The sequence below is a fragment of the Tursiops truncatus genome, chromosome 3 (assembly GCF_011762595.2).
Source record: "Tursiops truncatus isolate mTurTru1 chromosome 3, mTurTru1.mat.Y, whole genome shotgun sequence".
NCBI classification, from domain to species: domain Eukaryota; kingdom Metazoa; phylum Chordata; class Mammalia; order Artiodactyla; family Delphinidae; genus Tursiops; species Tursiops truncatus.
In genome coordinates, this window is record NC_047036.1 from 125,335,045 (window position 1) to 125,361,656 (window position 26,612).

Here is a 26,612-nt window from a genome sequence, read left to right on the forward strand (position 1 = left end):
ACTCAGTAAGTAGCACCTATTTTTAGTATTACTGTAGAAATTAGAGTGGTAAATTTCATAGAATTAAATTAAAAAATAGATATGATCCCAAGACTGAGACTCTAAAAGAGGTAGGCAGTCTTCTTAAAAATTTATCAGAAAAATAAATTGGATTTATTATGCTCATGGCACTGTCCCCACTGTGCTGCTAAGTACACTTCTGACACAGTTTACCCCTTTGCAACCTTTCTTTGCTCAACTCTGCAATTATAAGTGATTCCAATAAGAAATAAAAGGAGATGCTTGGGAAGAAAATATTGTTACTGTAAAGAAGTTCTCTGACTAGCTAAAATTTTAACAAGTTGAGTAATAAGTATGACAGCCACCTCTTCTGGTCTTGAGAGTTCAGCTCAGGTGCTGTATTAAGCATTTTACACAGATTATACTCTTTAATTCTTTCAGGGTTTTTTGGTGTTTTTTTGGTATTTTTTTTGGTTTTGTTTCAGTTTTTTCGGTACGCGGGCCTCTCACCGCTGTGGCCTCTCCCGTTGCGGAGCACAGGCTCCGGACGCGCAGGCCCAGCGGCCATGGCCCACGGGCCCAGCCGCTCCGCAGCACGCGGGATCCTCCCGGACCGGGGCACAAACCCGCGTCCCGTGCATCGGCAGGCGGACCCTCAATCACTGCGCCACCAGGGAAGCCCTAATTCTTTCAGTTTTGGCCTATAGATTATTAGAAGACTTTATAGTGGACATTTGTCATATTCCTGGCTGTCCAGCCTCCAAATTGCCTTTATAAGTTTGGGGAACAGGCCACGGTGTGAGGCAGGCCCCTACATCTCACTCATGGAAGCCAAAAGGCCCTGGTATCAGTCTTTCCTGATTGTTGACTGCTTGGGACCCAAGCATGACTGATTAGCCCATCCGTCCAGGATTGTGATTCTGGAGATAGGGGTCAGGAGAAGCAGGCAGGGCTTCCATGGTGGCGCCAGTGGTTAAGAATCCGCCTGCCAATGCAGGGGACACGGGTTCGAGCCCTGGTCTGGGAAGATCCCACATGCCACGGAGCAACTAAGCCCATGCGCCACAACTACTGAGCCTGCGCTCCAGAGCCCACGAGCCACAACTACTGAGCCCACGTGCCACAACTACTGAAGCCTGGGCTCCTAGAGCCCGTGCTCTGCAACAAAAGTCACTGCAATGAGAAGCCCGTGCACCGCAACAAAGAGTAGCCCCCGCTCACTGCCACTAGAGAAAGCCCGCACACAGCAACAAAGACCCAATGCAGCCAAAAATAAATAAAATAAATACATTAAAAAAAAGAGAGAGAGAGAAGCAGGCAATGTGTAAAATTTACTCTGGAAGTGGTGGTATTCAGTATCTGGTGGCAGTGATGGCAGCTGGGTCAGCTATGGCACCCAATCCCCAGGGCATTGCCAGTGTCCAGCAGCAGCATCCTTCCTATGGCGTGGTTTCCTCTTTGGGTCTGGCCACCCAGCCTATGTTGGTGCTTCCTGTATTCTTAGCCTGGTTTTCTAGTCTGCATTGATTCTTTGAGCTCCCTGATACTCTTTGAATAAATTCCTTTTCTGCTTCAGTTAACTAAAATCGGATTTTGTTGTGTACAACCAAAAGACTGGCTAGTACCTAGTCTTTAGGTAATGCTCAACCCAAAAGAGTCTGATGTTGCTGCTTTTAGTACAGATCTCTGGATAAAGTCATGGTCAAATGTGCACCTGGTCTGGGAGTTCTGTCTAGGTTTCCTTTAAGCCCATGCACCTCAGGGACAATATCTGCTGCCCCACCCTAAATGGACTATTCTCTATCTTCCACAACTTCTTAATTCACACTCATTCACTTACCCAGTCAATAATCACTTATTGCACCTACAGGGCAATATGCCAGGCACTGAGAGGAGTCCAAAGGTGAATAAGCTGTAGCCTTGACAGTATACTTTGAAATTTTGAACGAGGTAAATATATTTTCTTAAAAGATAAATTAAGGACTTCCCCGGTGGTCCAGTTGTTAAGACTCTGCACTTCCAATGAAGAGGGCACGGGTTTGATCCCTGGCTGGGGAAGATCCCACATGCTGCGCGGTGAGGCCAAAATAATTTAAAAATTTAAAAACTTAAAAAATTGATCACTCTGTTGAGGGTAGAAGTGAAGGGGAACTCTTTTTATCTTTGAGTTAGTATCACTGGGGACAAGGTGATATCCATTTCTTTGTAAATGTTCTAGAAATCAATCCCAAAAGGCAATTGGATTCCTTTGTTAGAGGTTTCCAGTCAAAACAAACAAGTAGCTCTCCAGAGCTCTGAGAAAAGAATGCCTCTTTTGAAGCTGACAACTAGATTTCTGCTTATCAAAATATTTGTGACTAGGATGAAAGATGGGGAATTAGTGCCAGTGCATTAGAAATTTAACTCAAGATAACCCATAGTCCTAAAATAGAATCAAAGAAACATCAGTTTCAAATAAAAATATCATCTAGCTTTTCTCCTTTTCCTTAACTTATGAAATAAATTGTACTCCAGGGAAGCAGGGACTCCACTTCCTCTTGAACCCCTATATTATAGTAATTTGCCCGGGAGGTTTGACACTTCTATCTGAAAACACAGAATATTCAACACAAGCAAGGAAGAAGGGCACACACATATTAGAAATGGAAAGTAAATAGGTAAAGCAGATGATTCCAGACACCTGGGACAAGTGGTCTCTCTCTCTCTCTCTCTCTCTCTCTCTCTCTCTCTCTCACTCACACACACACACAAAAGGAGCATAAAGTGAGGTGCGGAGCACTCACAAGACCCGCACCCACAAACAGGAAGTCTGATCTAGAAGTGAGACTTGTTTTGGGGGTCAGGTCTTCATTACCTGGGTGACTTTGGACAAGTCACTTAACCACTCTAGGACTCAAATTCTCTTCAGAATTAGAAGGAAATTTAGAGATCACCTAAACTTTAACTTTTGCATGACTCTTCTTTGAAGCATCCCCAATAACCCTCTCTAGTTGAATGCTGACTTTTTTTTTTTAATTAATTAATTTATTTTTGGCTGTGTTGGGTTTTCATTGCCGTGCACTGGCTTTTCTCTAGTTGCGGCGAGCGGGGGCTACTCTTCATTGCAGTTCGCGGGCTTCTCATTGCGGTGGCTTCTCTTGTTGTGGAGCATGGGCTGTAGGCACGCAGGCTCAGTAGTTGTGGCGCCCGGGCTTAGTTGCTCCACGGCATGTGGGATCTTCCCGGACCAGGGCTTGAACCCGTGTCCCCTGCATTGGCAGGTAGATTCTTAACCACTGAGCCATCAGGGAAGCCCTGAATGCTGACTTTTAGTGACAGGATGCTCACTCTCTCCAGGCAACTGATGTCATTTTTGAAATGCTCTGATTGTTAGACAAGTTCTTCCTTACATATTTGCAATTTGTCTCCCTATAGCTTTCCCCATGCTAGTGACCTCTAATTTCATGTATGTGAAGTCTGATCCATGAACAGCTCTTTAAGAAAGCTCTCAACTTCCTTTGCTTTTCTCCTCTACAGACTAAAACCACCCCCTCCTCTTCTACTGTTCTCATCCATCACATTCAAGATACAACACCATGCTGGTCTTCATATTTTTATGCATGTAGAGTAGTGCTTAAGCATCCTGAGGCCTCAGACAGTCTGAATTTGAGTACTGGTCCTGTCACTGAGTAGCTGTGTGACAGTGTGCAAGTTACTTTCATTTCTCTAGCCTCAGTTTTTCTCTCTAAAATGAGGATGATAATAGGTATACCTATCGTTAGAAAAGTTATGAATCTGATTGATGAGGAAATACAAATAAAATGTTTAGTACAGTACCTGGCACTGAGTAAGCAATATTACTAGTGCTATCACTAATAATAGTAATAACGTTCACATAATTAGAGTAAGAATGAATATTAGAATTGGAGGATTTAGAAAAGTTAATCTAGTCCATTTATCACTCCATAAACAAGATTTGGTTGCCCTGATATGAAACTTTCTATACTTTTCGTAATGATCACTTTCAAGTGTGTGTTCATTATCAGACACGCCCCAAGGGGGCAGGGACCTTGTCTGTTATGTTGACTGCTGAATACTTGGTGCCTAGAACAGAGTCCCACTCACTACTCTGAGTCATAGAAAAGGCAACTGGGGTGCAGGGAGACTGGCAGATTTATCTAAGATTGCGCACAGGGCTCCCAAGAGAGCTAGGATAGGAACCCAGAAATCCTGGGCAGCCGGCACTCAGAATTAAAATCAAGGTCCAGCCCTAAAGTTTGGTGATTCGGGAAGGAGCACAGATATTCAGGGATCCTGGGGTCAACATTCCCACCGGATGGCCTAACTGCCGGTCCCTGCTTTGGTGCTGAGTAGCCCGAGGGAGGAGTAGGTGCCTAAATGAGAAGTCGCGGGTAGGTGGGTCACCGGGCGCAGCATTGACACCCACTTGCAAGGCTTCGCGCTGGCTGCGGGCCAGCGCACGGCAGTTGCTGCAGTCGCCGGGCCACCCCGGCTGGGACTCACTGCAGGGAGCGTCCAGTGGAAAACAACCTGCCTCCAGTTGGACAATTAACAAAGGCGAAAGCCGGGGCCGCGCCCTCTCGGCACACGCACATACGCAGCGTGGGCAGAGCCGCGCCCGCCCGCGTCCTCCCTAGGAACAGCGCGCGCAGGTCACAGCGCGGCGTGGGGCCGGGAGACCGGCGCCTTTCTTTCCCTGGCTGCGCAATCGCCGGGGCGGTCGAGCTCCTTCCGGCAGCTGGCACCCTGCGCGAGCGGTGAGTCTGCCCGGGTGATTGGGCCGGCAGGATAGGGCCAGGGAGGGTCGCGGGAAAACAGCTGCTGATCAGATCCGGAAAGGGAGGTTGGAGGAGCGCTGGAGCGACGACGCCGGTCCGGGTTGCTCGGTAGCTAGCTTTGTGTCTTGAGTCTACTGGGAATGCAAGCAACCTGATCCAGCTGATGCAAGCGGGTCAGTTTACAGGTGGAAAACTGAGGTCCGGAGAGGTAAGCTGGCCTGTCATTGTTTATCCCTCTGCTTCAGTGTAGCATTGGGGGCGACTTTTTAATGACTCCATATACGTTAAAACAGTGGAATAATACAAACAATGGTTAAAAAAAATTCTTGACAAGGAAAGTATAATTATAAATAGGGAGTCAAGGCCAGGGGAAAAGAGAAAGGAAATCTGTGGTCCATAGGTGAGGTGCCTGGGCCAACAGCCCTCAGAGAAGTAGTGCCAAGACTGGGACTGGAAGCCAGAACTTACGACCCCTGCCGCACTGCTCCCTGGACAGCGAGCGCCAGGAACTTAGAGAATTGGGAAGCTGACAGCCTGCCTAGGTGCTGGCTCTTAACCTTCTTGGGATCACTGACTCCTTAAAAGTCTGGGTCCCCTCCCCAGGGTTCATACATAATCTTGCACACAGTTTCCGATTTGACAGCAGGATGAAGCATTCCTGCTGTAAGGAATGACTGAAGGCTGGCACTCAGGCTGCGCTGTTTCGGAGCAGTTTATTTGCTCCTGTAAAGGGAGGCGGGTGAAGGAATGAGTTCCTGCTCTGAGTTCAGACAGCTTCCGACGCCCCTAGCTGCCTGATTTTGGACATACTTTTTAACCTCTCCAAGGCCCAGTTTTCTTTGTAAACTTGAGGTAAGATTGCTTCGTCTTTCATGTTGTTGTCGGACTACAGATGAACGTTGAGCCCAGTGCCCCGCTCGTAGTAGGTGCTCAATAAAAGGGCTGGCACACACAAACCAGTGAGTCAAAGCCATGCCAGTTAAGAAAGAGTGATGACCTGCGGGAAGTTGGGCTGTATCCGAAATAAAAGAAAAAAAAATTAAAAAATTTAAAACATGCAAATATAAAGTCAGCCCTATTATGACTTATAAGCGGCTGCACATACCTTGGTGATAGTAACCTAAATAAGAGTGCACCTATTTAGAATAATGCCCAACACTCAATATTTGACCCTGGGTCAAATGCTGAAAGTAGAAACTACCAGACATTCTAACAAGGACAGATTATTGGGCCTCACATGCCCCTTTTGAATGGAGCCAGCATCTGTATAGTTGTAAATGAGAGGAAAGAGAAGGACATACATGGGAACCTGGGCGCCTCCCTAATCTTGCCCACAGATGGAGGCTCAGCTGAGTTTCTGCCAGGGTACAGGAGTTACTTGGCAGTTGGCTCATATCCCTCTTGGATCAGCAGCTTGCTGTGGTAAACAGTGCCTTGGTTGATTCTGTTCTAGAACAAATAAATGGCTTTTTATTTAACTGATTAGGGAGGGGGGGTGTTTTGGGTGCTGTAACTGAAGCAAAATGGCATTTGTTGAGCTTAATTGTCCAAAGCCTGTTGCTTATTGACAGGCTTAAGCTCTTTAAAATCGATGGATCCAAAATTATGAGGAGAGGGCCTGGGCAGACCTACTTATCTATAAAAGGAGCTGCCCTTACCAAATACTGTGTTGTCTCCTTTCCCTACCATTTTAGGCCTTGCCAATAGAGACAGGGAAATATGGCTTAGGGCAAATAGCTGTTATTTAATTTGGGTTAAGACACACACTACCTGTCTGGTGGTTACATTCCTCTCTGTGTATTTATAAGGGGCAGTTTTTCCTCAGAGAGAGAAAGAAAGAGAGAATGTGTATGTGTATGTCTGGAACGTCTTTTGCCCTCTGTCTTCGTAACCTCAAACAGTCATTTCTCAACCCAGAGAAGTCCTTTTTCTGCAAGCTTGGTGATTTTGGCACATTCCTTTCCTTGCTAGCTCTGTTGCCTAAATTTGTTTCACAGTAGCTCTCTTAGAAAGTTGTTTTTTTTTTTGCAGCACGCGGGCCTCTCACCGTTGTGGCCTCTCCCATTGCGGAGCACAGGCTCCTGACGCGCAGGCTCAGCGGCCATGGCTCACGGGCTCAGCCGCTCCGTGGCATGTGGGATCTTCCCAGACCGGGGCACAAACCCGCGTCCCCTGCATCGGCAGGCGGACCCCCAACCACTGCGCCACCAGGGAAGCCCAGAAAGTTTTTTTTGATTTGATCTTTAGGTTCCAAACTCTTGGTGTTCCATGGGACAACACAGAGCACACACAGTCATTCTCTTAGACAAAGGCTCTTACTTATTTGAAGGCAGTCCGTGTACCCCTTCCGTGCGTTTGCCTCTCCAGACTCACTGTCTTCATTCCTTCAACTATTCCTTAGGAGGACAATAGTAAGAGCAGACTTTCTTAAGAAATCTACAGATCGCTTGTGTCAGAATCACCTAGGGGCTTGTCAAAATGCCCCATCTGTGACCTACTGAATCAGAATCTTCCAAGAGTGGGGGCAAGAATTTGCATGCCTGATAAGTGCTCCTGGTGGTTCTTGTGCACCTCTGGTTGCCTATGTGTGTGTTGGGGGGTAGGAGACTATTAATTATTTATACATTTCTGTATTGTTTGTCTAGTTATGTAATCAGTGAGAGCCTCTTTTGTAATTTTTTTTTTTGGCTGTGCCACATGACATGTAGAATCTTATTTCCCCAACCGGGGATTGAACCCACGCCCCTTGCAGTGGAAGGGCAGAGGGAAGTCCTCCTTTGTAATTTAAGCAAACAAACATAAAACCCATGATGTCCAAAGAGAATATATTGGTGGCAAATAAGCACTTGAAAAGATGTTCAAGATCATTAATCATTGGGGAAATGCACATTAAAACCACAAGCAGATAAAACTTCATACAAAGACTGGCTACATCAAGTGTACATCAAGTGTACACTTCAAGTGTTGACCAGGTTGCCGGAACTCATACACTGTTGGTGGGAAAGTAAAATGGTACAACCACTTTTTAAAAGTATGACATTTTCTTTTAAAAGTATATACCTATCTGTGATCTAAACATTGCATTCCTAAAAAAAAAAAAAGAAATGAAAAATAAGCATTGCATTCCTAGGTCCAGCTTTATTGTAATTGAGAAACAGGAAGCAACCAGTGCATAGATAAACTGTGGTATATTTATATAATATAATACTACACAGCAATAAAAAGTAATGAACTATTGATACATGCTACAACATGGATGAATGACAAAATAATTTTGTTGAAAGGAAGAAGCCAGACAAAAAAGTGTACATACTATATAATTACAGTTATATAAAATTCAAGGGGAGTTTCTGTCTCTTAGCTGACCTCAAACTTTGTTGTGGCTTCCAAGAGTTGTGTGTCTAACTCCACTTGTAACAGTGTCATTGGCAATTTGATCACTATTCTGCCAGTGTTCATCTGTGCCATTCATTCATTAATTCAATTAATTGAGCACCTACTATGTGCTAGATCTAGAGTAGACACTAGGTGATACGTTGATGAATGTAAGAAACATGGTCTTTGCCCTTGTGGAGCTTCTGCTCTATTGAATGAACCAGTAAAACAAATTGAATAGGAAACATAATTATTGGGGGAAAGGAGTGGTTCTTTGGAAGGGGGATGACTTTCAGGGGAGACTTGTCTGGGTTTCGACAGAGGAATGAAGCAGTCAATTTTATGTTTTTGAATGACCACTCTGGTGCTGTGTATGCATCCAGTCAGGAGGCTGTTGTGCTGATTCAGGAGAAAAATGGTGGAGATTTAGGTTCAGGTGGTCTTAGAGATGGGAAGCACCGAAAGAACTAATGGCTATCCTTAATGAAACAGGGCAGATCCCAGAGGTTGACACTGACCAACACTCTTTGAATTTGGTATTTTATCAGTTTTTAGTCCATATTATTGTCCTATTGCTTCCCCATCGCCACATCTTATTCCATTACCTCATCTTATTCCTTATTCGTAAGGATGTCACGAGAGACCAGCAGTACCTTCCTAGTCCAGTTACACTAGCCTGTGGTATTCCTTTGATCTACTGATCTAGTCAGCTTTCATTAAGGGAATGAGGATAGTCTGGCATGACCTGTTTGTCTTTTTTCTGTTAACCTATGCTGGCTCTCAGTGATGTCTGTTTCATAGACAGATGGTCTTTCCAAGGGCTGATAGACCATCTGTTTTAATCAAGTGGCAGAAACCCAACTCAGAGTGGTTTAGGCCAAAGTGGGGTGGGGAATGAAAATGTGTTAGCTCACATTAAAAAAAAAAAATCCGAAGGGAATCAGTCTCCATCGTGGTTGGATTAAGTAATGCCATCAGGGCTTAGTCTCATGGTCTCTCCATCTCTCAGCTCCACTTCTTTGTTATTAGCTGCATTGTCAGTTAGGCTCTGCTGTGTAGTTCGTATTACTTATTATTATCATCATGATTAACTATTCTCACCATCTGCTTGAATATGATCAGCCAAGTGTCCTTAGACAACTTCATCCCTCTGATCCACGGTCATGCTACTCTTTCCAGTTTAACAGTAATAGTAACAAAAACAACAGCTACCATTATTGAAAGCTCACCACGTAGCAGACACTCTGCTATACACTTTACATGGATTATCATATGAAATCTTATAACAACCTTATAAGGAAGGTTATATAATTATCCCAGGAAAGCCAGCTGATTGATCGCAGAATCAGAATTTGAAATCAAGTTTTCTGCTTCCAGGGTCTAGGCTCCTAACCTTCATAGTGACCCCTGCAGTCACTCTTTAGGGCTAAGAAGAGGAAAGCAAAGCCATCAAATGGAGTGCCTATTTTTTACTTTTTCTGAACATGAATGTTAAAATTTAGTTGGCAGTCATAGTAGGGGCAGAGCTGTGGAGGTTATTCTTACAATTTTGTTAATCCCAGACGCTTCTGTGTTTTAGAGTTCTGGAAGCTCTTTGTACAGGACCCACCACTCTGACTCTTGTATGTATCTTTATTTATTTATTTATTTATTTTGCCATACGCGGGCCTCTCACTTCCATGGCCTCTTCCCTTGCGGAGCACAGGCTCCCAGCCGCTCCGCGGCACGTGGGATCTTCCCGGACCGGGGCATGAACCCGTATCCCCTGCATCGGCAGGCGGACTCTCAACCACTGCGCCACCAGGGAAGCCCCTCTTGTATGTATCTTTATAAACGAGGCTTGTTAGCCAGGATCCCTGTGTGGCCATTCTCATTTCCATAGGTATTTCCTCCCTTTATTCTTCAACAGGGTCTTTTGTTAGCATGATGTTTAACTTCATCTTCAACAGTCTTCCCATGAACCCTAATCCCTAGAGGTTTTGCTTCCTTTTTTTCCCCTTAAATGTTTAAATTGACCTCTCTCTGTAACCTGGGGTGGGAGCCTGATGGATGTTCATCTTTTCTTGCCATGACATTTTGCCTTCTGAAAGAACTTTTAAGATGATGGTTTCACTTTCCTCTGGGATCTGCTTACTTCCATTCATTTCTTTCTTTCTTTCTTTCTTTCTTTTCTTTCGTTGTGTTGGGTCTTAGTTGCGGCAGGCGGGCTCCTTTGTTGTGGCTCAAGTGCTCCTTAGTTTCAGCACTCAGGCTCTTTAGTTGTGGCATGCAAACTCTTAGTTGCAGCATGCATGTGGGATCTAGTTCCCTGACCAGGGATGGAACCTGGACCCCCTGCACTGGGAGCACAGAGTCTTAACCACTGAGCCACTAGGGAAGTCCCTGTCTCCATTCACTTCTTTTTTTTAAAGAGTAACCACCTCTTTTTTTTTTGTTTGTTTTTTGTTTTTTGTTTTTTGCAGTACACGGGCCTCTCACTGTTGTGGCCTCTCCCGTTGTGGAGCACAGGCTCCGGACGCGCAGGCTCAGCAGCCATGGCTCACGGGCCCAGCCGCTCCGCAGCATGTGGGATCTTCCCAGACAGGGGCACAAACCCGTGTCCCCTGCATCGGCAGGTGGACTCTCAACCACTGCGCCACCAGGGAAGCCCTAACCACCTCTTTTTTTTAATATAAATTTATTTATTTATTTTTGGCATTTGGTCCTCATTGCTGCATGCGAGCTTTCTATAGTTGCGGTGAGCAGGGGCTACTCTTTGTTGCTGTGCATGGGCTTCTCATTGCGGTGGCTTCTTTTGGTGTGGAGCACGTGCTCTAGGCATGCGGGCTTCAGTAGTTGTGGCATGCAGCCTCAGTAGTTGTGGCCTATGGGCTCTAGAGCACAGGCTTAGCAGTTGCGCATGGGCTCAGTTGCTCCACGGCATGTGGGATCTTCCTGGACTAGGGATCGAACCCGTGTCCCTGCATTGGCAGGCGGATTCTCAACCACTGCACCACCAGGGAAGCCCTCCATTCACTTCTGATTGGTCAGAATTAGGTTCACAGTATCATTTTCCTTGTTACTTCTGTCTTAAAAGGGGTGAAATCATCAGGACGTCCATAACATTTACTTAGTCCCTCTGCAAAACTTGGAGCAAATAACCAGATATTTTAAATGCCCTATCCTTACTGGGTATATACTCAGAGAAAACCATAATTCAAAAAGACACATGCACCCCAATGTTCATTGCAGCACTATGTTTTCAAAAATTTATTTTATTTTTGGCTGCATTGGGTCTTCGTTGCTGCGTGCAGGCTTTCTCTAGTTGTGGTGAGCGGGGGCTACTCTTCGTTGCGGTGCATGGGCTTCTCATTGCGGTGGCTTCTCTTGTTGCAGAGCACGGGCTCTAAGTATACAGGCTCAGTAGTTGTGGCTTGCAGGCTCTAGAACACAGGCTCAGTAGTTGTGGTGCACGGGCTTAGTTGCTCTGCAGCATGTGACATCTTCCTGGACAGGGCTTGAACCAGTCTCCCCTACATTGGCAGGCGGATTCTTAACCACTGCACCACCAGGGAGACCCTCATTGCAGCTCTATTTATAATAGCCAGGTCATGGAAGCAACCTAAATGCGCATCGACAGATGAATGGATAAAGAAGATGTGGTGCATATATACAATGGAATATTACTCAGCCATAAAAAAGGAACGAAATTGGGTCATTTGTAGAGACATGGACATGGATGGACCTAGAGACTGTCATACAGAGTGAAGTAAGTCAGAAAGAGAAAAACAAATATCATATATTAGTGCATATACATGGAATCTAGAAAAATGGTATAGATGAACCGGTTTGTAAGGCAGAAATAAAGACACAGATGTAGAGAACAAACATATGGACAGCAAGGGGGAAAGTGGTGGGATGAATTGGGAGATTGGGATTGACATATATACACTAATATATATAAAGTAGATAACTAATAAGAACCTGCTGTATAAAAAAAATAAAATTACAAAAATGAAAGAACCCTAGAGCCCTAGAACCCTAAATAAAACAAAACAACAAGAAACAAAAATTAAATGCCCTATCTTTATTGTAGAGCCCTTTTTTTCCCGCCTTTAACTTTGTATCCTCACAGTCCAGAAAAATGCTTGGCATGAAATAGCTACTCCAAATATTTGTTGAATAAATGTGTGAATGCCCAAATTATTCTGTGCGAGTGTGGACAGAGGAGGAGAGAGGAGAAGAGAATTAACTGTTTTATCCTATCCTATCCTAGAGTCAGAAGCAGTCACTGCATAACATTCAAGAAACATTTTTTGTTTTTAGTACCCGCTATGTGCTAGACTGATTTTAGTTCTTAATTGCTTATCACAGGGCATCAAAGAGATCTCAGGACTGAGCATGGACTGGACTATATTGAAAGACATATTTTCCCAAATATGTTCTCCAAGACAAACCTCCTTATCAGACCAGACCAGGAAATGGAACAAAGGCACCCAGCCTGTTCTCCCAGGCTTTTAAGCTGCATTTGTCCTGAGAGTGTTGCAAAGATAGTGGATAACTTAAGCTATCTAATATTTCGTTTGTTTTTAACTTTTTACTTTGAAATAAGTATCGGTCAGCATGAAGTTCCAAGGATAGTACAGAGAGGTTATGTGTATCTTCACCAGGTTCCTCCAGTGGTTATGTCTTATCTCAATAGCAGGAAAACCAGGAAATTGGCATTGATATAATCATGTGTTTGATTGTTAGATGTTGTTTTATCACGTGTGTAGATTTCTGTAACCACCATTTCAATTAAGATGCAGATCTATTCTATCACCATGAAGTTCTCCCTGTGCTGTTCCTTTATTGCCACACCCAGGTGCCCACCACCCTCATCCCTAACCAAGTGACCACTAATCTGTTCTCTGTCTCTATAATTTTAGATGCTTTATAAATGATCACACAGTAAGCTTTTCAGGTTGTTCTGTTTTCAGGCAGCACAACTGGATGGTTCTTGAGGGTATCAGTAGTTCATCCCTTTTTATTTCTGAGTATTCTGTGACCTTAGATATACAACTTTTTTTTTTTTTTAGCCATCCACCTATTAAATTCACTTAATAAAACAACATTTTGGTTGTTTTCAGTTTTTAGCTATTACAAATAAAGCTTTGACGAACATTCGTAGACAGGTTTTTATATAGGCATAAGTTTTCTTCCTCTGGAATAGATGCCCTGGGGTGTGATTGCTGGTAAGTGTATGTTTAGTGTTTAAAGAAACTGACAAACTATTTTCTAAAGTAACTGTACCATTTTACATTCCCATCAGCAATGTATGAGAGATCCAGTTTCTCCGCATCCTTGCCAACATTTCGTATTATATAATATTTTGGGGGGTAACAGCTTTATTGAGATATAATTCACATAATATAATTCACCCTTTTTTTTTGGCCACGCCGCATAGCATGCGGGATCTTAGTTCCTGACCAGGGATTGAACCTGCGCCCCCTGCAGTGGAAGCGCAGAGTCTTAACCACTGGACTGCCAGGGAAGTCCCTAATTCACCCATTTAAAGTGTACAAATCAATGGTTTTTAGTATATTCACTGAGTTGTGCAACCATCACCACTAATAAGTTTAGAACATTTCACCATCCCCAAAAGAAACCCAGCTACCACACTCCAAATCATTATCCCTTCAGCCCTGGAAACTACTAACCCACTTTCTGTTTCTGTAGATTTGCCTATTCTGGACATTTCCTATAAATAGAATCATCAAGTATGTGGTCCTTTGTGGCTAACTTCTTTCATTTAGTGTAATGTTTTCAAGACCCATTTATGTTATAGCACACATTAGTAGCTCATTCCTTTTCATTGCCAAATAATATATTTTTAAAGAAATAAAAATGTGTTTCTTTCCATTACATGGGCTGTAAACTAAGAGAATAACAAAATGCTGCTACGGAGAAGTTCTGCCAGGCCTGCTTGGAGGTCTGGATTGCAGTTAACCTAAGTGCTATTTTAAATATTTAGCAGTTCTCTATGAAGTATTATTTATGTTTTTTGTTTATTTAGCAACAGTTCTGAGTAGTGGAACCTGAGTAGCTCTCCTGAAATCCTATTGGGATCTTTCTAGAAAAGCAATGCACTGGGTGATGAATGTCAGTGATTCGGGCCAGGGACAGATCAGCAGGCCAAAGGCAGCATTCAGGAGCTGTACTAGAGCTGTGCATCAGATATGTTCCAGGATCTTTATGGGCCTTCTGCCTTCTGAACAACCTTGCTCTCGCCAAACACCTGTATATAAGCACTGATCCATGGGTCAGTGCTTATGACCCAGGACAGAAACTTCTGCTACTAATACATGAAGAGGACCATTTATATATGCAATTACATATTCGTATATGTATCAGCATTGTGAGACAGAGAGGAAGACACATGGATGGGTGCTCATCTTGTCTCCAAGAGCTTAGTGTCTAGCCAGGAAGATGAGGCATAGCCCTAAGTAACCTGAGTACAAGGCTGAATGGGATGCATGTCACTTTAAATATTAGGAAATATTTTAACTGTCCAGAAAAGAACAAAGAGCAAAACAACAAATGCCCATGTTCTTACTACCTAGCTTTGTTTAATTTGAACATTTTTGACATATTTGCTTCAGTTTTTTAAAAACCAAATAAAACATCTCTGATACTCAGCAATGAAAAGGAAGGACCTATTGATAACACACAACAGCTTACATGAATCTCCAAGGAATTACGCTGATTGAATAAAGTCAGTCCCAAAAGGTTATGTATTATATGATTCAAATATACATACTGTGTGATTTACATACATTCTTTTTTTTTTAAAGCTTTTATTTATTTAATTAATTTATTTATTTTGGCTGCGTCACGCGGCTTGTGGGATCTCAGTTCTCTGGCCAGGGATTAAATCCTGGCCACGGGAGTGAAAGTGCCGAGTTCTAACCATTAGACCACCAGGGAACTACCTACATACATTCTTGAACTGACAAGAGTATAGAAATAGAGAACAGATTCTTATTTGCTGGGGGTTAAAGATGGGATGGGGCTGGAGCCAAGTGGGTAAAAAGGCAACAAGAAGGATCCTTAAGATGGAACTGTTCTGCATCTTGACTGTATTGGTGTCAACAACTTGGCTGTGAGATTGTACTATAGTTTTGCCTAATGTTGTCACTGGGGAAGTTGGGTAAAGGATACACAGAACCTCTGTATTATTTCTTACAACTGCATGTGAATCTCTAATTATCTCAGAATTAAAAGGTTAACTTAAAAAGCCCCTCAGGTACCATTAAGTCCCCTTTGATACTCTCCCCAATTCTATTCCTCTAGCTCCCTTTCCAGAGGTCACTTTTATCCTGTGTGGATGGAAATAATCAATAAACAAAGTATAATAGGAATAAAAAAGAGTTTTATTTGGGCTAAACTGAGGACTATAGCCTGGGAGACAGCCTCTCAGATAACTCTAAAGAGCTGCTCCAGAGAAGCATGGTTTTCAGCACAGTTTTACATTATTATGTGGGAACAAAGAACATCAAACAGGTCAGGAATATATTCCTTCAGGGTTTCAAAAAACAGATCAGCACATACACAGTGAGTCAGTATGACTTTGGCTCCTGGGAAAGGAGTCTTATCATCGAAGCAGCACCAGTATTGGTGTTCTAGGAAAGGAGGCATTTAATCTTTATTTTTAACATGGACATTCTTTACTTGTGATCATTGTGCCCTTTTCTTTAATAATTAAAGCAGATATGACAATGTATGTCAGATAGGCCACAAACAGGCTGTTTTAGTTAGCGGAAAATCAAGTTAAATCATGTATAAGCCAGAATGACTTTGCTATACCTCAATATGTGAAAATTTCTTTAATCACTGGGATTTATTGCTAACCACTTCCATGAAAAATTTAATACCTGTGCTACATGTGTATGTGTCCCTAAACAATATCTAGCATTGTTTCACATATTTTAAACTTTTAAAAACTTTTAAATTTTATTTTTTTCTTTTCACATTTTAAACTTTTAAAAATAGTGTCATACTCTGTGTATCCTTCTGGGACTTGTTTATATATATTTTTTCCTGTTTACAGTGTTTGTGAGAATATCCATATTGATACATGAATCTATAGTTTATTTACTTTCAGTGTTGTTCAGAATTCCATTATATGGCTATACCACAAGTTATTTATCTACTTTCATTGGGACTTTTTTCTAATTTTTTGTTATTTCAGCAGTGCTGCAATGAGCATTCATGTCTACATTTCTTGTGTGTATGTGGAAAGTTTCTTGAAGGCGAGGTATACCTAGGAGTAGAACTCCTTGGCCTGACTGTGTGAATTTTAAACTTTTCTAAATATTGCCAAGTTGCTCTTTAGGATGGTTGCAACAATTCACATTATCGTACCAGTATATGAGATTTCCCATTCATCTGCAGTCCCACCAACATTTTATTTTATTTTCATATTTTGCTGATCTCTTGGGCATGGAATGGTATCTCATTGTGGTTTTGTTTTGTTTTGCTGCACCACACAGCTTGTGGAATCTTAGTTCCCTGACCAGGGATTGAACCTGGGCCCTCAGCAGTGAAAGCATGGAGTCCTAACCACTGGATTACCAGAGAATTCCCTTACTAGGGTTTTAATAATTCGCATTTGCCTAGTTAAGAGTGAATTGAACATCTTTTCATTTGCATATTAGCCATTTAAATTTCTTCTTTTGTGAATTAACTTTTCGTGCTGGTATTAGCCAGGATTTAGTTGGAGATAACACGAAACATTCTATTTTAACCAGAAAGGGATTTAAAAGAGGTCTTGGGACTTCCCTGGTGGTCCAGTGGTTAAGAATCTGCCTGCCAATGCAGGGGACACGGGTTTGATCCCTGGTCTGGGAAGATCCCACATGCCGCAGAGCAACTCAGCCTGTGCGCCACAACTACTGAGCCCGTGCTATAGAGCCCACAAACCGCAACTGCTAAGCCCACGTGCTGCCACTACTGAAGCCCGCACACCTAGAGCCCGTGTTCCACAACAAGAGAAGCCACTGCAGTGAGAAACCCGTGCACCTCAACAAAGAGTAGCCCCTGCTTGCCACAACTAGAGAAAGCCTGTGCACAGCAACGAAGACCCAGCGCAGTCAAAAATAAATAAATAAAAATTAAAAACATAAATAAATAAAAGAGGGTCTTAAGAGCTTACCAAATTGGTGGAAGGCCTGGAGAAGCAGTCCACAGAATGGGCCTTAGGAATGAGTCCCAGGGACTTCCTTGGTGGTCCAGTGGTTAAGACTCTGCACTCCCAATACAGGGGGCATGGGTTCAATCTCTGGTTGGGGAACTAAGATCCCGCATGCTACATGGTGCGGACCCCCCCCCAAAAAAAAGTAATAATACAATAATACAGCTCCAAAGCTGCTCCAAAGAAGCCACTACCCTCTGTAACAATACAGAAACTGAAGAATTGGGAAGCTGCTGCCCCTACTGCTGGCTTCAAGATTCTATGACTTTAGCTACAATCTGTTGCCAGAACTATTGATTTCAGAACAATGCAGTACCTGCCCCATTAAATAGTTACTTCAAGCGTCACTTCTCTTCCTACTTATGTAATTTCTAAATTCTGGCTCACATGAGATCATCTGATTGGTGGAATCTTACAATCTTAGCTGCAAGGGAGTCTGGAAAGCTGGGTTTTAGCTCTCCAGTTTCAGCATTACAGCAAGATCTCATAGGAGGAGGTTAAAATTGACACTAAATGAACTTAAACACTGTATTTGCAACCATATCCTTTGTCTATTTTTCTTACAGATTGCCTTGTTTTAATGATTCATAGAAGTTCTTTATATAGTCTAGGTATTAAACTTTTGTCGGTTGTATTCACTACAAATATCTTCTGATCTAAGGCCCCTCTTTTCCTTTTTATTTTAGAATTGTTTATGAACAGAACATTCAAATATTATTGTAGTCAGATTTATCAATTTTTTCTTTGGGGGTTTGTACATTTTATGTCTTGTTGAAAAAAATTCTTCTTATCTAGAGAGTTTAAAAATATTTTCCCATTTTCTTCTAAGAATTTAGAGTTTCACATTTAACATTTAGGTCTTTAATCCATCTGGAGTTTATTTGGTGTGTGCTGTGGGATTGCATTTGTTTACTTTTTATAGGGGAGGCCAGTTATCTCATGGACCATCCTTTTCCCAGTGGCTTATAATGACACTTACGTCATATATCAAGTTTCCATATTTACTGTGGTCTGCTTCTGGGCTCTCTAATCTGTTCTACTGATCTGTTTGCCCCTGTGTCAATACAATACTTTAAAATTATTATGACTTTCAAATGTATCTAGATATCTGGTAGGACAGGCCCCCCCACCTTGTTCTTCAGAATTGCCTTAGTCATTCTGAGCCTTTTTGTCCATATATATTTTAGAATCATTGTATTATGTTCTACTAAAAAAAAACCCAAACCCCCAAACCCTATTGGGAGTTTTATTGAAATTGTATTGAATCAGTTTGGGTCAATTTTCATCTTTATGATATTAACTTTTCCTATCCATGAACATAGTATATCTCTACTTGTAACTAGTTCTTTTTTGTGGTTTTGTTTTTGTTTTTATTTTTTCAGGCTGTGCCGTGTGGCTTGTGGGATCTTAGTTCTTGACAAGGATCAGACCTTCCCTGCAGTGGAAGCTCAGAGTCCTAACCACTGGACTGCCAGGGAATTCCCAGCTAGTTCTTAAATATATTTAGATAAGTGTTTATAATTTTCTTCATAAAGATCTTGTACATCTTTTTTTTTTTTGGAATGCGTAGCTTGTGAGACCTCAGTTCCCCAACTAGGGATTGAACTTGGGCCACGGCAGTGAAAGCCTGGAATCCTAACGACTAGGCCACCAGGGAACTCCCCATCTTTTGTTAAATTAAGATATTTAGGAAGGAATAAATATTATGTGTTATTATTAAATCTTTTTATTATTATGCTGCTATTTTTCCTTAAATTGCACTCTTAAAAATTGTTGTTGGTATACACAGGAATATGAGTTATTTTTGAATATTGATCTCCAGCAAAATTGAGGAATTCTCACTTTTTCTTACATTTAGTTTTTAGTTCACTTCAAAGCTGTAATTTAAAGAGACGGATAGTTCTACATTTGTGATGAGAAAGAGAGACAGGTGATTCTGCAACATTTGTTATGAAAAGCAGCCTGTCCTCTTCTCTTTCCTGCTCCAGCCACTACCAGGCAATTCCTTCTGTTGTTTTCAGCTGATTGTTTTATAACACATATATACTGCTCTTTCTTGAGCTTTCGATTTAGACATTGTTCTTTAATTTCCACTATGGATGATGAGGCTTTAGCTCATTTTTTCTCCCTCTCCATCACGCTGTCCTCTCGGTACATAATATGAATTAGATCACTTGTATTATTACTTGTGTGGTTTCTATTTATAACTGAATCGGGTAGTGACACATAATTTTATCTTTTCTGCACAATTTTTTTAATAAAAATTGTTATAACAATTGTTTTTTTCTTTGTTTGTTTTTTGTGGTACGCGGGCCTCTCACTGTTGTGGCCTCTCCCGTTGCGGAGCACAGACTCCGGACGCGCAGGCTCAGCGGCCATGGCTCACGGGCCCAGCCGCTCCGCGGCATGTGGGATCTTCCCGGACCGGGGCACAAACTCGTGTGCCCTGCATCGGCAGGCGGACTCTCAACCACTGTGCCACCAGGGAAGCCCATAACAATTGTTTTTATTTGTTGGTTTGTTTCTTAGTTTCGTATGTCTTATCTGTGTAATTTTTTTAAAAAAAAGATTTATTTATTTAGGCTGTGCTGGGTCTTAGTTGTGGCATGCAGGATCTTTAGTTGCAGCATGCAGGCTTCTTAGTTGCAGCATGCTGACTTTTCAGTTGCAGCATGCGGACTCTCAGTTACAGCATGTATGCAGGATCTAGTTCCCGACCAGGGATTGAACCCAGGCCCCCTGCCTTGGGAGTGCGGAGTCTTACCCACTGGACCACCAGGGAAGTCCCCGTCTGTGTAATTATGCCTACATAAGGACCACATTCTCTACTGATTCAATAAATTTGTTCTCAAGACATTCTAATACTCTAGCGCAGATTGTTTGCTGTCTGTCTGTCACCAACAGTCAAACTCAGAATTTCGTTTCACCTATCCTAGGGATTTCCTCAGCCTCTCTCACATATTAGATCACCAGTTCCCTGTATCTTGTATCGTGATTTCTTTATTTTGGTGGAACATAGTTTCCTGACAAGGAAACTATAAGGTAAATTCTCCAGGACTTCAAGGTTCTGAAATTTCCTCTCAGTGTGTTTAGATGTGATTTTTTTTTTTTTAACTTATCCTGCTTGGGACTTGTACTTCCTAGACCTAAGAATTCATATCTTTTATAAATTCTGGACAATTATGAGTCTCATCTCTTCATATATTGCCTCTTCTCACTCTGTTTATTCTTGTCTTCTGGAACACAGATTAGGTACATGATCTTCTTATTTCAATATCCAGATCCCTTAATTCTCTTTCATATTTTCCATGATTTTCTCTTTCTTTTTAGCAGTCTGGATAATTTCTTTGGATCTATATGCCCCTTTACTATTTTTCCTGAGTGTTTAAACTGTCCATTTAGTTTTTAATGTCAAAGACTAAATTTTTAATTTCTTTAAGTTCTGCTTGGTGCGTTTTTTTTGTTTTGTTTTGTTTTGTTTTGCGGTACGCAGGCCTGTCACTGTTGTGGCCTCTCCCGTTGCGGAACACAGGCTCCGGACGCGCAGGCTCAGCGGCCATGGCTCACGGGCCCAGCCGCTCCGCGGCATGTGGCATTTTCCCAGACCGGGGCACGAACCCGTGTCCCCTGTGTTGGCAGGTGGACTCTCAACCACTGCACCACCAGGGAAGCCCTGCTTGGTGCTTTAAAAAATCATACCGGGGCTTCCCTGGTGGCGCAGTGGTTGAGAATCTGCCTGCCAATGCAGGGGACACAGGTTCGAGCCCTGGTCTGGGAATATCCCACATGCCACGGAGCAGCTAGGCCCGTGAGCCACAACTACTGAGCCTGCGCGTCTGGAGCTTGTGTTCTACAACAAGAGAGGCCGCGACAGTGAAAGACCCGCGCACCGCGATGAAGAGTGGCCCCTGCTTGCCACAACTAGAGAAAGCCCACATACAGAAACGAAGACCCAACACAGCCAAAATTAAAATTAATTGATTAATTAATTAAAAAAAAAAGAAATAAAGCAAACCAAGTAAAATTCAAAAAAAAAAAATCATACCAGTCTTTATTTTTTGTACATCTTTTCTTTTCCTGCTTATTTTATAGTTTCTATTTGATAGTTTGATTATCTGATGTTCTTGGGTCTAATCCTGCTCTTTGTTGTCTCTGATGATGTGCACTTACACTGGAGTTCTTGTAATTTTGGATTTTAAGCTCATCTTCAGGACAGGGTTATCTCTTGGAGTACCATGTGGCCTAGGTTAAGGATGTGTCCTCCTGGAGACATTTTATTTTTTCTGTGGGTACTCATAATAGCACTATTCCAGGACTTGGTTTTTTGTTTATTTATCAGCATTGAGCTCCTTGGACCACATGTGTAGTATACATCTGAACCTACAACCCAGTGAAAGCAGGCCTGTTGTTATGAATTTTCAGAAAGGACTTTTTCCTTTACTCAGGACCCAAGGCAAGATGCAGCAACATCTTTGTCATCTTCTGTGTGGGTAGGGAGACTTTTTTTTCTAATCCACCATTTCACTGGCGTGCTTGAGGGATCCCAGTTCTGGAGAGAAGCTTGCTTCCTGATTCTGCCTGGGCACTGATGCCTAAGTCTCTGGATCACAGAGCTGGGCAGTGCCCTCTTCCCTGCCCATCCTGTCCACTTTGGCTACAGCTGCATCAGCTTAGCTGCTCCTGATCTGGTTTTCAGCTCCCTGTTTGGGGATCCCTGCTGATTTCCTTTACTTTCTTTCTTTTTTTTTTTTTTTTAATTATTTTTGGCTGCTTTGGGTCTTCGTTGCTGCGTGCAGGCTTTCTCTAGTTGCGGCGAGCGGGGGCTACTCTTCGTTGCAGTGCACAGGCTTCTCATTGTGGTGGCTTCTCTTGTTGCGGAGCACAGGCTCTAGGTGCGCGGGCTTCAGTAGTTGTGGCTCATGTGCTCTAGAGCACAGGCTCAGTAGTTGTGACGCACAGGCTTAGTTGCTCCGCGGCATGTGGGATCTTCCCGGACCAGGGCTCGAACCCACGTCCCCTGCATTGGCAGGCGGATTCTTAACCACTGTGCCACCAGGGAAGTCCCTCCTTTACTTTCTTGCAAGCCTTGCCATGCAGTGAAAAGGAAGTTTGTTATAGCTGGTCTAGCATTTCTAGGTGTTCTGTAGTAGGGAGATTTTTTTTGTCCACAGTATTGCCATTTGTACTTTTTAAACTTAGAGATAAAGGAGAAAAGTATATCTGGCTGGGAGGATCAGCAAAGGCCTTAGAGATGAATGTCAGAGCATAGGGACATTGGAGGGGTCACAGCAGGTGCAAAAGCATGGAGGCAGGAAATGACCATGCAGGTATGGAGAAAAGCACATAACTTTCTTTCACTGGAGTGTGTCAGGGAAGAGGAAAACGAAGTCAGAGGTAGACCACAGAGCAGCAGATGGCTATTACAGTCTCACAGCAGAGAATACCAGGATCACAAGCTTTGTTTCAGGAAGTTTAAACTGGAAGCATATCCAGGATGAATGGATGTGGGTGGCAGCAGGTGGGAGAGGGGTGTGGATTTGAAAAAATGATCCTGGAGTCGGTGGAAATAGTCCAGGCGATAGGTAGTATGGCCTGAATGGGGTAGTAGTGGGTAGAGAAGGAGGGCGAGAGAGACTCAGCTGAACCAGATAAAGAAATCTAGGTCAAGAGCTGGGGGGAAAATAGAAGAAAAGCCAGGCAAGCACATTGTCTGAATCCTGGGAAATGAATTTAAAATGTCAACAATTATCTGAGCTGCGTTCTACCTTTTAAAATTGTTCAGATACTGCCCACAAATGCTTACACGCAGTTCATCTTGACTCTGTAGGCAGCTAAAGATGTTTTTAGGCCATCTGATGAACAGTTGTCTTTGGATTAGAGACAGCATGTCCCAATAGAGCTCCCAGAAGTAAGTCCGGATGTGTTTGTCTTTCCCAGAACCTGCTGACATGACTGATCATGGGGATGATGAGCTGTCCTCTAGGACAGGGAGTCCAGACGAGGAAGGTCGGGTCCCTGAGGAGAGATCCTTGCTGCATCAGAGTCTGGCCGTCAGGGAACTCATCGACACCGAGGTCTCCTACTTACACGTGCTCCAGCTCTGTGCCTTGGACATTAGGAGCCACCTGCAGCAGGTACCTGGGTGGGGCCACACTCAGCCTGTCTTTATAGGGGCAAGTGTGAGTCCCAGCTCCTGAAACCTCACATCTGTTCCTGGTGCAGGCTTGATGGAGGGGAAAGTGTGGTGGATGTGAAGTCACCTGGACGTAAGCCCCGGTACTTACACTTACTGGCCCTGCAACCTTCAGCAAGGCTTTTAACACCTTGGAGCCTTAGTATATTCATCTGCTAAATGGACAGAGAGTACTCACCTCAGAGAATTAAGTGAACTAATGGATAAAATAGCCCTTTATTAAGTTTAGAACAGATTATTTTAAGTGACCTATTTCTAATTGTCTCATTTGGAGGGTGGTAACATGGAAAAGTTATCATTATGATGGGTTTCTATTTTAGTGTTAATTTTTTACATCTTTTTCCCCCCTGATTTCAGAAATAACACAGGCTGTCTCTCTAAAATGTCAAGCATCCCCTAGCATGTAAGGTACATAAGGGGAAAGGCTGTTTAGTTCAATGTATCCCAGTTCTTGACTCGTAAACAGTGGACTTCAACTAGTGTTTATTGAATGAATGAAATAATCAAATAGATAATGTAGAAGGTGAAAGCCCTCTCATATTTCACCCTCTAGAAATTAGGATTTTTCTCTGTAGGCATTAAACAAACAAATATAGATTGTTACTTATTTTATTTGTTGTTTGTTTGTTTTTGGCTGCACCAGACGGCTTGTGAGATCTTAGTTCCCTGACCAGGGATCGAACCTGGGTCCACAGCAGTGTTGGGGTTAAGACAGCCCGAGTCTTAACCGCTGGACTGCCAGGGAAGTCCCTGTTACTTATTTTAGTAAAAATAAGAGCATACTCTATTCTTCTACAGTTAGCTTTTCCCACTTGATTGTGCATCCAGGACGTCTGTCTCTATATATATCCTATATATGTTCATGCACATATATAGATGTCCTGCATCCTTTTTAACAGTGGGATAGCTTAGTTCATAGGGAATGGAGTTCAGAATATATCTCAAGGTAATGGTGGTAGGTGCCAAGTATGTCAGAGCTGGAAAGAAGTCCAACTTCCCACACTTATATGACAGATGGGGAAAATGAGAGAAGAAACATTATAGTTGGCAGCAGACCTAGGATAATACAGTTCAGCTTTCCTTTCATGCTGAGCACTTCGTCTCGCTCTCTCTCTTCTTGTAGAGTAATGAAAATACCTAATTATAAAACTTCAAAGTCCTTGCAAACATTCCACTGGGACAGTCTTCCCAAGAGTGGTGGAACCCCAATGATGTGACTGTTCCGGACTACTGTCCAAAGCCTCCAAAAAAAGTCACTCTACTGAACTCCTAAGCGACCTCCCATGGTGCCTTTGTTCCTTCCAGCTGCCGCAGGGAGATCTGGATGTCCTGTTCTCAAATATCGATGATATCATCAAGGTGAACAGCAAATTGCTTCATGATCTGCAGGAGACAGCCTCCAGGGAAGAGGAACAAGTGCAGCTGATTGGTAAGCAAAATACCAGGCAGTTAGCAGCCTGAGATTCCTGAGGAATTGGTCTTGGCATGTGATCATTGCTGTATTTTCTCCAGCATTCCAGGGAAATGCAGCTCAATGAGAGGCTGTTTTGGGGATCCCTGAAATATAGCATGTCAGAGCTGGCAGGACCCTCAAATAACATCCAATCCAACCCCATCACTACAGATGAAGAGACTGAGGCCTAGAGACAGGGAGGACATCCTAATGGACACAAAATTGGTTAGTGGAGTGGCTGAGACTTTCTTCTGGGATTCTTTCACACTCATTCATTCAACAGTTATTTACTGAGCCACTGCAGTGTGCCAGTCACTGTGCTGTGTGTTGGGGTCACAGCATCAACCAGAGGGTCCAATCTTCTGTTCTCATGGGTTAACAAGTTAGTGAGAGAGACAGATGACACACAGATAAACAGGAGAATTTTAAGTAGTAATTTGTAATTTAAAGAATTACAATTTTAGTAACGTTTGAGAAAAGAGAAGGCCTCCTGAGGAGAGGACACTTGAACTGAGAGCTGTTAGGGAGGAGCCAGCTATGAGAAGATCTGGAGGGAGAGTAGAGAGAAGAGCTATGCAAAGGCCCTGAGGCAGGGGTGAGCCTGGGAATTTTGAAGGACAGGCAGAAAGAAGCCTGGTGTGGCTCCAGGGGAATGAGTGAGGGGAGAGTATTAGGAGATAAGATAGCAGAGGCAGAGAAGGACCAGATCCTGCAGGGTGTTCTAGGTCTTGGTAAGTAGTGTGGATTTTATTCTACATGTGATGAGAAGTCATTGGACAGTTTTGAGCAGGGAAGTGATATCAGATTTGTTTTTCAAAGATCCCCTTGGTAGCTGTGGACAATGGATTGTGAGAGGGTAGCAAGAGTGGAAGTAGCGAGACCAGCTGGTGGCTTTACCTCCACCTAGGTGAGAGATGAAGGTAGACTCCTAATTCTGAAATGGTTAGGATGACCAGACGTAAAGAAGGAGGGACAAGTGGGTATAAACCTCATCCCTGTCTTCTGCAGTCTCTTCGCATCTGCTTGACAAAATTTCTGTGGTCAAGGGTTTTCAAGTGGAGTCAGGCGACAAGGGTGAATGGTGTTAGGCAGAAAAGAGGATGAGGTGGGGGCATCCACCCAAGTCACGCTGGTCTTTACACCCCCAATCTTCTACCCTTTCTTAGACATGAATGATGATGGTGGGGATTAAAAATAACAAATATACACATTTTGAAAAAGCCAACTTTCTGAGTGTTCATTAAATGACCAGCACTCTTCTGATGTACATGTATTAACTCATTTAATCCTCACAAGAACCCTGAATGGTAGTTGCTGTCATCTTATTTCCCAGTTGAAGAAACTGAGGCACAGAGAGAGGAAGTAATCTGCTTAAGGTCATCCAGCTAGTGTCAGAGCCAGGAGGATGTGCATTGCGGCAGGTGGCCTCTGGAGCCCGTGCTCTCAACTACTGCACTGAACAGCTTCCATGCAGTAGAGAGTGGGATTGAAGCCTGTGTATAGTGTGTTTACTATTCTCCTCAAATTATGATTCTTCATTAAAACAGCAATGTGAAAGAGTGACTATTTCTTTTAAATAGAGGAATATTTAAATGCAAAATT

The 26,612-nt window shown here is 42.9% G+C and overlaps 1 protein-coding gene across 10 annotated transcripts in view; it reads left to right on the forward strand.

Annotated features, from left to right (window-relative positions):
- Positions 1-26,612, forward strand: part of ARHGEF37 (Rho guanine nucleotide exchange factor 37) — a 73,930-nt gene that overhangs the window by 14,365 nt on the left and 32,953 nt on the right. For 6 of the 10 annotated variants that reach the window (XM_033853395.2, XR_012330481.1, XM_033853402.2 and 3 more), the window contains 2 exons: positions 23,302-23,498; positions 24,863-24,986. In XM_033853395.2, the coding sequence (XP_033709286.1) occupies positions 23,302-23,498; positions 24,863-24,986 (321 nt within the window). Of the gene's footprint in view, positions 1-4,600; positions 4,758-4,779; positions 4,987-11,736; positions 11,902-23,301; positions 23,499-24,862; positions 24,987-25,069; positions 25,236-26,612 lie in introns of those variants that run through there. The other 4 variants (XM_073801860.1, XM_033853397.2, XM_033853396.2 and 1 more) reach the window with 4 other exon arrangements.